The following is a 12,535-nucleotide window of genomic DNA, read 5'->3' as shown; positions in this document are numbered from 1 at the left end:
AGGATACCTTTTCATAATTGATTGCATCTGTTGATTTAGCAAAAAAAGCTCTTTGGCTAACATGATGGAAAACCTTCGTGCTTATTATCATCCCTGGCTTACCAGTTTAATAGACTCGCCAATTAAATTCAAATTTTGCCAAAATTTACACAAAAATTATGATAAGGGGCCCGGGTCTCTGTTGATCATGATATTAGGGTGAAAATTGCAAATGATAACCTTCCAGCTAACCAACAAGTTTTTCTTGTACATCTGCAACGCTGCTACTCTATAGCCAGGGTAAGTGGTAGGGTATTTTTGTATATCTTCAGCGACGATACTCTATAAACAGGGCAGGGTTGGTCATTGTTTAATGACGGATTTTAAAGATCAGGAACAGAGTGCATAAATTAAATTTGCTAACAATTGGTAATTTTAGATAGAATACCTTTCAAAACTAATAGTAAACACAATCTTTGAAGTTTTTTATGTTGTGTGTGTGTTTAAGTGTCGTTGTGGTTGTGTGCATGTTGTTTGGATATTTAAACATAATATGCTGCATCAAAAAAAGTTTAATTTAACTTTTTTATCTTTTAACTGATTTTTGTTCTTGCATTTTTGCTGCACAATTTATGGTAAGTTTTGTTCTTGTTACAATTTTTGGAAGAATTTTTTTTGATTAAAAATGAAGAAGATTTTGTGTTTATAGAGATAATTATGTTGAAAACAAAGGGGCAAGATGAAATCTAAACCAGCAAGGCATTTGAATAAATTACAGTACAATAGAGTTGATAATCTTTTTTCTTCTTTTTTAAGGTTTAATGATATTCAGATATAAATCATTAATTTCTAATAATACTATAACATTATTCTACAATTCTTTCTTATGTTTATTATTACATTTAATACACATTACAAAACTAAAATCTAAAATAAGATTTTAAAATGTCAAAAGTTAAAACAATAAAATGAACTGAATTACCCCACTGATGTAAGCAACGGGCACCAATATAACCTTTTCAAATTTGGCATTTTTTCTGGAAAGTAATTTGCTCGGCAACTTTCATCTTTTTCTTGGATGTTTATTAGAGGATCCATGGATTTTACTATGTTTAATCAGACAAATCCTCGTGAAATAGATTTTTTAATGAGAAACTATACTTTTAATTTATACAATATAAGACATTAAGCTTCTATAAAAGAATTTAATTTGACAATTACAAGATTTAATATATAGACTTGTTTTCATAAATTGTTTTAATATCAAAATCATAAAATGAAATTTTAGTAACTTTTTGGGGGTATTATCATTTCTTTCATAATATTGGTTTCATTACTCGTACTTGGCAAACTTCGTGGGTTCCTTAATGTACATAATATTTGATAATAAATTTGAACAAAATTTTGAAATTTAAATTTAAAATTGTGCTCACTTGTTTGGTATTTACACATCTGGACTTTTTAACATGCACGTTTTTGTTCAGTACTGGAGAAGCTTTAAGGAAAGATAAGATTACGAAATATACTTTGATTAAATTAATAAGATATTAAAACCAGAAAAATATGAAAACTTAATACAATATCGATGTTTTTGGTATGATTATATAAATTAAGTAATGCAATATTTGTATTTAATAAAGCTATTCAGAATAAGGCTTTCAAAACAAAGAAGATTATAAAATATTAATAATTCTATGAAATACATAGATAAAATATAATTATCATAACTAAACCATTGGCAAAATTTAAGTTTAGAGTTAAGACATTTGTATTTATGTGGTTTTTAAAAGCGAAGCTTTTCTATAATTAGGGTCGGTCCGTACGTCCGTCCGTCCGAGATAGATAGCTTTTATTCGTTAATTTAGGCATGTTAGAATTGTCCTATCGATTTCAAACTTTGCATGATGAATCCTGTAGTAGTTAGGTACGATTTAGAAAGCGTAGCAACTTTATAATCATTACCAGAATGCACGTACGTCCATTTTAAACATGTTGATTTTTCTACTTTTTAACAACAAATTTTTATGTGATCTAATTATCCGTTTGATCTGATTTTTGGTATATTGATTCCTGGAACAACAAAGAACAATATTATAAGCGAAGCAACTCTATAATCAAGTCCTAAAAATGTAAGTATGTCCATAAACATTATGCTGTATCAAGCGTTAATGTTCGTTTGTCCTAACGTTTCAGTGCTTCGCTTTCATGGATGTTGTCATCCTTGTTTTTAGTGCAGCTACTCTATAACAAGGTTACAAATTAGATATTTATAGAAATTAAATGTGCCAAGCAAACATTTTTTTAGATTGCCCTTTTTTCTCTGTAAATTCTATTCTTTTACATAAAGTAGTGAATTTTTTCGTCTGTAGATTAAGATTGTGATAATCACTGAGCCGATTGAGTTCTACATATCAGTGAAGTTTCATATAAATACAGGGATGGTTTTAGGCTATTTTGTGCACTTTCCTACGTCTTTGAATATAGGGCCCCTAGAGCTAGGGGCGCAGCTGCTAGTTATACAACTAATGTAATAAAAGAAGTCCATTTTCGCTCTCATATGTTCTAATGTATAGACAATTTATTTCATAATTACATACAAGTTTACAGATATCTATAATACAAAGTAGAACGATGTCTGTCTGTCCGTCTGTCTGTCTGTCCCTTAAGATCTCGGTAACCACTGAACCGATCGGATTCTACTCTTCAGGGTATCTACCTATTGGTCCTGTGGTGGTTTTAGGCTATTTTTTTGGGGGGTGGGACACCCCCAACCTCCCCAAAAACCAAAAAATCCCCCCCCTTATTTTTTTTTGAAGGAGATTTCCATGGTCCATATTTTTTTTTCACCTCTTGGGGCAAAGCCCCTAGAGGCTAGGGGCGAAGCCGCTAGTTATTTTATAAAGTATATGGTCAGTTTGTAATTGCTGCGTGTTGATTATTGAAAAATATTTCATAAGGTGCCCTGTCCCTGAAAGCCCCGGGTGAAATCAAAATTTAGAATTGGATCGTGCCAAGAAATTTTTTGATTAAATGAAAGGATTACAATATCATTTAATTTTTCTCCGCAGATTACAAGAATTGCAGATAATGTGTCTGCTGTACAGGGATACAGGCACAGGCAAATCATAAAATATTTATTTATTTCAACGTATTATAAACAGCTTTCCGTAGATATTAAAATGAAAAATTGTTAGATTAAAACAGGTTTTGTTAGCCCCGAGTGACCGAAGGCCCAGCTTACAAAATTAGCAACAATTTTATGGTGTTTATTTTATTATTAGTGGAAATTTCTTTGTACTAAGGTGTAATATATGATTTTTAAGCATGGCTAAGAAACTGTTCTAACTAATCCAGCGTTCATTAAACGTTTTCGAAGCCATACTGTAAAGATTAATATTCTCCCTAATTAACAACAATTTTAAAGGCTCATCCGCGCCCTACACCCCTTCTCCCCCTCCTCCAACAGGAAAATAGCTTAAAGCCACCACAAGGCCAATATGTATATTCCACAATAAAAACAACCTAATGGGTTTAGTGGTTACCGAGATCATAAAGGTCGAACGAACAGTCAGACATCGTTCTACATTGTATTATAGATGGAAGGTTGAATAAGGTCTTATTTCAATGTGCCTGAACCAAATCTTGTTGTATATTAAAACTCACGTGTTTAGAATTCCCCTATCCCTGTATCCCTGGACTGTGGTGGTCTAAATGATTCCTAGAATTTTTTTTACCCTGCAATGTCATGAAGATTAAATATTTTAACATTAAAACTCCAGACAATTTGATTGACAAAAAGTTGACTTTGTGTGTGTGTGTGTGTGTCTGTTTGAATTGCTTTTTAATATTTAGTATAAATATTTGTTTAGACACACAAACAAGATTATAAATAAATGTTTAAAATATTAAATCTTTTAAAATTTTGATTATATTTAAAATTAAGTTAATTTATTTCTCAATGATATTTGATTTTTAATTCTCTACAAGTTTGATTTTCTAAATTATTTAAATGCAATTCATAATAGAGAGGAAGGTTAATATTGATTGGATTTTAATCCTTTTCCTGTTAAAGAATTAGATATATAACATCTACCTTCTTTACCTGTTGCCGGCTCAAGCTTTTGTTTTTACTTCTGTAATGATACATTTTATTTTTCAGGTATCCAGACAGAGTTACGTGGAGGTAAGAGTACATTAGAAACTGGAACAGACTCCAATGGACGTGTGATTCTACCTGGACGCATGGAAAACGAGGACCTTAGCGCGGCAATGGAACGCAGCCGAATGCTGCTCACTTCCCAAGAGCTTGCCATGCAGGAGTACCTCAAGCGACAGAAGCGGGAGGCGGACAAACATATTCGCAACTCGCCGCTAAACAGCCGCCGCAACAATACTAACATGAACACTGTGCCGGGCCGTAATGGAGGCATGATGTCTATGCCAGGCACTCCAACAGGATTTAGGCGCAACAGTCCTGCCAATGGTCGCCAAGAGGATGGCTCCAGATTTGTCCGTGGCGGCAGTTTGGAGCGTAAAGTAACTCTACCAAACATGGAGCATAAACAAAGTGTATATTACAACAGCACAGTTAGTGACTCTGAATATGGCACTTACAAGTCTAATAGCAAAGAAAACAACTCTCGAAGCCTTCCCAAGGGTACGTCCAGTCTAAATTACGGACTGCTAGTCGGGCAAATTCAGCAGAAGCGCCAACAAAAGGCAGCACGCAAAGATGGAAACTGGAGCGATTGCAATTACTCCACATACACAGAAATAATGAGCCAGAAAATTGGAAATTCTGCGGCCGCCAACAGTGGACCGTTTGGAACACAACAGCAAACAACACATTACGGCTGGCTGCAGCCAGCACAGACATACTCCGGCTGGAACTCAGCTGCCAGTGCCGCATCTGAAACTCGGGGCAGCAACGAGTCACTCAACTCTATCTCGTCGTCGATTCGCAACGCGCGGTCGTTGAGTTTGACCCGCGCCAATGTGATGGCACATCAAATGAAGGTGGATGAAAATTATGGGAAAGTTGGACAGACACCCCCGCGGGGATTACCCAGGCATGGTTTACATATAATAACTTAAAAATAATTATTAAAGAAACAGAACAACAAAATATGCGTAAAATCTAGTTGTTTCTGAAGTATGCTTTTACTTTTTGGAAATAATGTTATAAGCAAAATTCTATAAGAAATTTAGATACAAACAGAGAAAATTATTATGTCCTTAATGTTTCACTCTAAAAACTATTTTTGATGTGATAGTAGACACATGCTATCAGTATTATCCATCTTATATTTACATAGACATTCTGCCCAACCAATATCGACAATGTAATGCAATTTATAAATTGACATGCTACTCATTTTAGTTGTCTGATATTTACTTCTCTATTATATTTTACTTGAATCTATATCACTATTGTAACGCATTTCTAATAATGGCGAAAAGATCTAAGTTTTTTTACAGTATATAAAGTATACATTTCTTTACCAATATAATGTCTCTACTTTAGATTTATGGTTAAAGTAGAAATTTTCATGGCTACATGGATAGGTTATGGGAAAAAAAATTGTTCTCTAATCTATAATACAAAGTATAACGATGTCTATCTCTCTGTTTGTCTGTTTGTTTGTCTGTCTGTCTGTTTGTCCGTCTGTCTGAAGCTTAAGATCTCGGTAACCGCTGAACTGATTGGGTTCCACTCTTCTGGCAATATACTTACTAGTAGTGGTGTGGTTTTAGGCTATTTTATGGGGAATGGGACACCCCCCCCTCCCCCCAAAAAGCAAAAAATCCCACCCCCTCATCTTTTTGCATAAATTACGAACGAACAACTCTATATAGGAACCTTTTGGGGCGAAGCCCCTAGAAGCTAGGGGCGAAGCAGCAAGTTTATAAAAATAATAATATCTTCCCCCAAATTAGAAGTACCAATTTTTATGCCATTTGCTTGATTATATTAGGGGAAATATTTGGTAGTAGATAATTTTATTGTTAACTTTCCTCTAACTCCTTGGAAAATTTGGCAAACTCTTAAACAATATATACTATAGATTTATTTATTTATTTCATTTGTCTCTAAATATTTAGGGGGTTAACTTGAAACAAAGAAAACATTTTAGAAAATCTTTGTTTCATATACTTATTTATTATTACCAGAGAGAGTGAGGGGACAGTGGGCGGTATATTTTACTAGTCCCCAATGTTTGAAAGGGCATTTTCTTATTCATTGGCTCAACAACTTTGGGGACTTTTTGTTTATTCTCGATTGGTTGGATCATTAAATTAAGTGTCCAAACGATTCAACCATTAATTGTAATATACAGAATGGATATTCTATGTTTACACGGCGTAGTATAACGTTTAAGGCCTGTCACAGCAGCAATAGATAAAATAAGGATTCTTAGAATTTAGACCACTGATACATACAGGCAATAAAAAGCAATATTTTTTTGGACAAAATTATGAAATTTAATCTTATCCTTGAATGTTTAAGGATATCAGTAGTACCTATTAGTTTTTTTAATTGGATTTATAAGAAAATCTAATAATACCCCTTTTTTCTTAAGTATCTTATTTTCTTTGTTAACCTTTTATGAGTTCCTAGAAACATTTTTAAGATGGGGATGTTTCCCAGTTAATCTTTGATGCTGTTATTATATCAACATATGTATATATACAATATTTTGTTGTATTTCATTTTCGCGGATATTAAAATGAAAAATCATTCGATCAAAATCATTTTTGTTAGCGTCGAGTAGCTGACGGCCCGGACTACAAAACTGGTATTAGCCTATTATTCAATTATGTTATTCGTAGAAAACTGTCTATAATACGATGCTAAATATGATTTTTCAGTATGGCTGAGAACTGGTTCTATTCCTGCGGATATTAGTCGGTTTCGAAGCCATACTGGAAATCGTTTTCTTCGTTTTGAATTCTCTTTGTCATGATAATAGTATGTTCCTTTTTAAATGTCTTATAACTGACATAAATGTTTAAACAAAATGTCAATACAATAGTCCCGTGTTTAACAGGAATGTTGTGGGAAAGAAAGGGTGAAAATAACTGCAATACCTATTATTTGTCCATAGCACGAAACTTTTCTATACACCACACTGTCAAAACTGTTGACGTTTTATGCATATGCAATTTTGGTCTTTAGGTCGACAATAAAAAATTGTCGTGTCTGACATGATATAAATTTTTTTTTAACAATATGGGTATAGTAAAAAGTAACCATAACTGACATAATGTCGACTTATCGATAGTCAAATGACATTGTTAGTACATACTCATATTGACATAATAAAAAAAACTTGTAAAGTCTTGACCTAAGTAACGCAATATTAGCTCTCTAGTAAATTTTTAATGAAGATTTAACTCTAAGCAAAATAATCAATACAGTTAGGTGGTTAACAAATTAATTATTAATTAATTTATAAGTCAAAGCTTCTAAAGATGGATAAACCTTAGAAGCCCTTAGGGAGATTACCCATACTCAAAACTTTAAAACCCTTCATTTTACTATTCAAATTTTATTAGATTACACATCTCAAACCTTTGAAACCCCCCATTTTACCCTCATAAAAAAATGCTTGAACGTCCTTAAAAGTAATGTAATTAGTATCCAAAAGAAAATATCTTTGTACTTGTTTTATGTATTTTCTTTATATTTTATCTCTCGTATTCCCCCTGTTTTTCCTATGGCCCATAAAATCCCAGATTTTTTAACCACCTTCTCTCAAATCTGGCGTTTTAAGAAAAGTAACACTGGCGGTCAGACTGCCTTTTAGCAGGTTTTTGGCTATTTTTATATGTATGTTTGACATATTTCCCCATACCTATTTTTGGTCCAATTTTCAAACTTTTTTCCTATTGTTATGTGCATCTAATATGTAATTTACTTTAACCGTCGTCATCATACAAAATAAAACAAGGTTTTGTGTTTAATTTCTCCAATAATCTATTCTTGATCTTAATAGATACCCTTTAAATCTACTTGTACGTATTCCCATCCACAATTTTTTGTGCTTTGCTACTTATGGATGTTGTCATCCTTGTTTAACTATACTCTGATTGACTTTAGATTTTATTATTCAGTAGCTGATCAAATAGTTTGATAGCAATAAACTTAAATAAATTCTAACTATAAAGTAGCAGGAGGTTTATCTATTTGTGTATTTCTTAAAATTTTAGACTTTTAAAAAAACTTCTGGTTAAAAATGTTAGTTACATGATACAAAGCTTTCTATGTGTTCTTATGTATGTGTATGTATTTTGTCTCATGGGGATTTCACAAAATTGTCAGAAAAAAACTTTACTAATCATTAACACATTGACATTCCCTCTTGCTTTATGTATTAGCGTCAGTACCCCTAGCCCCCTAGCCTCTAAGATAATCTCTGTAATGTATCTTATAAAAAGCTATTAAGAATATATATGTAAACCAAATAACACAACAGGACCGGATACAATGAGGACACTGAATACTATGGAGTACCCATCCTATCCAGCACTCCCTTGGCCTCCAGGTTCAACTCCCAGCCTACTTCACCTGTGTACGGTGACCGCAGCCTGGTGCTTGACCTGTGTGCCAGCAACCTGACCGGAAACACGCCCAGATACTCCAGCCTGCCTCCAAATGTCGGGGCCAACAAGCAGCAAAGGCAGAGAACAAGTTCAACTAACAAGAGCTTTGTTCCAGCTGGATCCAGAGAGAACCTGAATGGTTCTCACCTGTCATTAGTATCAAATGAATCTGTGTACGGGACCCAAGAGGAGCGTACAAACGCAGATATTTCTAAGTTGAAGCGTGAACTGGAGGAGGAGCAAAGTAAGGTGTTCTGTCTGACTAATCAACTCAATACAAATGCTCATGTTGTGTCTGCATTTGAGCAGAGTCTGGCAAACATGACCTCCAGGCTGCAGGAAATTACGCGCACCGCCGAGAAAAAAGATGTAGAGTTGGCAGAATTGCGAAGAACCATAGAGGTGTTCCGTCAGTCTGGCGTTGATGCTGGTCTTATTAAAGGTATAAAGACTGGGGACGAAGTGGCGGGCTATGACTTGACAAGACAGATGTCGACAGATTCCGTGTCAAGTGTTCTATCAACCGGAGAAGATGATGGTAAAAAATCATTGACTCCTAAGCGTTCAGGATGGCTGAGAAGTTCTTTCTCTAAGGCATTTAAGTCAAAAGTGAAGAGTAAGGGGACACCTACCTCTGACGTGGAAGATTCTCCCGGATGCCGCGGGGAGCCATTGTCACTTGATCTTCCGTCGCATTCCACAGAAAACCTACTTGCGGACTCAAACCTCCAGATTAGCAAATCTTCAACAGACCTCAGGTCTGATACCAATCCTGTCGAAGATGTTAAGGTCTTAGATGAACTAAAGCGTCAGCTGATTGAAAAAGATACTTTGCTGACAGAGACAAGATTGGAGGCGTTGTCCAGCGCTCACCAGCTTGAGTCACTGAAAGATACAGTAACCAAGATGAAGTCAGAGCTTATTAATCTGCGCCAGGACAATGAGAAGCTGCAGAGCCAGGTGTCACACAAATCTCTGGGATCATCAGAAAGTAGTCTCAACACAACACACGACACAGATAATATAACCAACAGTGGATGTGGCGAGAGAAGAGTTTCATTGGCTGTTTCTGAGGGTAGCAGCTGTCACATGATATCTGGAGGCCCCTCAACTCTGGACCTGTCAGGTACAACTGATCCTAGCAATCAGGAGAATAAACATCTTTCTGTTGAACTTGAGCTGTCTGAATCTGATGGAATTAACAGTATCAGAATTGGAACAATAGCCGCTAGTGGCAAGCTTAGTTGGGAGCTTCTTGACAGTCTCATTGAAAGACTCTTTAAAGAATATATCATGCGAATAGATGCTGTCACTCATCTAGGTCTTGGGGCCGAATCTATTCATTATTATAAAGTAGGAGAAATCAACAGAAAGGTGAAGGATAACAATCCTGAATTACTTCCCTATGGATATCTTATTGGAGATGTTAATAACATTACAATAGTGCTTAAAAATACTTCTGACGGGGGAGGTCTTGATGCTCTTGCACTGGAAACATTGACCCCTAAGTCAATTATTCAGAGATACCTATCAATGTTACAGGACCACAGGCGGGTCATCTTATCAGGTCCCTCCAGGTCAACTGGAAAATCTTTCCTTGCCACCAAACTGGCGAAATTACTAATCAAAATCAATGCCAAAAATAATACACAACAGCTTGAGCTGGAACATTTTGAGCTTTCTAAAAATAACCATGAAAATTTCACGGCCCTGATTCAAAAGATAAATTCTGACACTGCTGAGCATTCGCCTGACCTGCCATTTGTTCTTATCCTGGACAACCTTCATCTGGAGCCACAAGTGGACCTTGTCTTATCACAGAACCTGAACATTGGAGCAGAGTCTGGACCATTCATCATAGGAACAATGATTCAATCTTCAAGTAATAATTCTACAAATTTACAGCTGAAGCACAACTTCAGATGGATTCTCTGTGCCAACCATATTGAACCTGTTAGAGGACTTCTCTCCAGATATCTAAAGAAGAATTTATTGCTGCAGGAGGCTGAAACTCGGCAGTTTAATCCTGAGCTTGCAAAGGTTGTTGACTGGGTTTCCAAATCAGCTTTGGCAATCAACAAATTCTTGGAGACCCATTGCAACCCGGAGAGCACTCTAAGCCCCACCACGTTCATGACCTGTCCAATGGATGCCAATGAGGCTCGGCTCTGGTTTACCAACCTCTGGAATCTGACCATAGTACCTCACCTCCTGGATGCTGTCACTGAAGGCCTGCAGGCCTTTGGAAGACGCGCCGTCTGGGACAGTCCACTCAACAGCCTGCAAGACAACTGGCCCTGGACATCACAGGACTTTGATAACCTTGTGCGCATCCGGCCAGAGGATGTCAGTTTTGAGTCCTATCCCGCAGCAAGGCCGGTCTCGGGTCATAGTGGGGACAATGGGTTGGAAGATCCATTGTTTAATATGTTAATGACTCTGCAAGAAGCTGCGACAAACCAGACAGGACCGGATCTTTAAAAGATTTTCTAAATATATCTGATTTGATAATTGATAATTTGATAATTGATTATAATATGAAAAGATATGTAACTTTAAACCAATTATTAAGTAGAAAATTACAAAAGATAAAAAGTAAAGGCAGCTAATTTTTAAATATTAAAAAACAAATAAAATCAAGCAACATTTTTATTCAATGTAATAAATATTATTGTAAAACTACTAAGTAGAAGTTCCTAATTCTAATAAAAAGGCAAAATTACTTATTTCGTTATCGGATTAATTACAACCCACCTCATCAATTTTTTTCAATTTTTTAATGATGTTTGTTTATGTCTAAAACAACGGGGCTGAAAATACTTGATTGACCTAAGTTTTTTTTAGTTTATGTGAAGTAAGGTTCATGAGAGCCCATCTGTGCTAGTGTTATGTTTAAGGTTAGAGCTTTGAGATCTGGAAAAAATTATCATTAATAATTGAGGAGGGGTTTCTAAGTAAACCACTGGCAGAATAAGTGATTTTACCAAAACAAAATTTATGACTAATATTTTATTATATCTAGTTTAGATTGTAAAAATTGATATTGATTTATTACTTCAAACAAACTTCATACTTGGCTGATTTAAAAAAAAATGTGTAACATGTAAGAAAAGTTAATTGTCTTTTTTTAAGTTTTCAAAACATAGATAACTACCTCTTAACTTTTACAACAAATAAAGAATTATAATTAAAAAAAAGTTGTGAAAAATGTATCTTAAGGTACAGTTTATGAGCAAGATTAAGAATATATTTGTCGTGTTAACTCGAGTTCTTAATTTATGTGTCTGTAAATTTTTTCATAAAGCTCTGATTTAAACAGGGACTATAAGGAGCAGGAAATTTTAGATTTTTCTATCATTCTACTAACCAAAATTTAACATATTTGTACGTTTTGAACCTTAGTTGGAAAATCTAAAAATTAACTAATCACATAAAAATCTTCAAAATCTTATTTTTGTTTTGTCAGGTTGTCATTTGAGATCATGTGCGACAATTTTAAAAAAAAAATTCTGAAACCAAAAAGAAAATCAAAATCTAGTTGAATTACTTTTTAGAAAGTGTATATAAATTGTTTGGAAAAATCTACTAAAAGCACATACATTTTTGGGAGAGTTAAAGGAAGGTTTTTTTTCTAATTTAATATTTTTTTCCTCTTGGATCTCAAATAACGACATTATTCATTATTAGATTCGTGATGAAAAACATGTTTCAAAGTAAGCTAAAACCTCCTTAACTTTCTTAACTAAAAGAAAAATATTGTACATGGTATTTTAAAATGAGTGAGGCTGTGATTCTTATTGTTTTTTTTTCTAAATCAGAATATTTTGTCTAGTCTTTGATATTTGTGTAATATTATGGAAAATATGTGAATTTAATTAAATTTCAATAAATTTTACATTAAATATGTCAAAATAAAGACATTAAATTTGTTTTTATTTAATTTAAATGTTCT

The 12,535-nt window shown here is 34.4% G+C and overlaps 1 protein-coding gene across 1 annotated transcript in view; it reads left to right on the top strand.

The window, feature by feature from the left end:
• The window catches only part of LOC145318289 (neuron navigator 2-like), a 32,746-nt gene extending 21,011 nt beyond the window's left edge, over window positions 1-11,735 (top strand). Inside the window, exons 5-6 of the mRNA XM_080159600.1 lie at window positions 4,139-5,048; window positions 8,457-11,735. Of these exons, the coding sequence (XP_080015726.1) occupies window positions 4,139-5,048; window positions 8,457-11,064 (3,518 nt within the window). The 3' untranslated portion in view covers window positions 11,065-11,735. The remainder of the gene's footprint in view (window positions 1-4,138; window positions 5,049-8,456) is intronic.
• The last annotated feature ends 800 nt before the right edge of the window (window positions 11,736-12,535 follow it).

The sequence above is a fragment of the Acartia tonsa genome, chromosome 4 (assembly GCF_053477335.1).
Source record: "Acartia tonsa isolate MP-2025a chromosome 4, ASM5347733v1, whole genome shotgun sequence".
Lineage (NCBI taxonomy): Eukaryota > Metazoa > Arthropoda > Copepoda > Calanoida > Acartiidae > Acartia > Acartia tonsa.
This window is presented reverse-complemented; position numbering and strand designations above follow the sequence as displayed.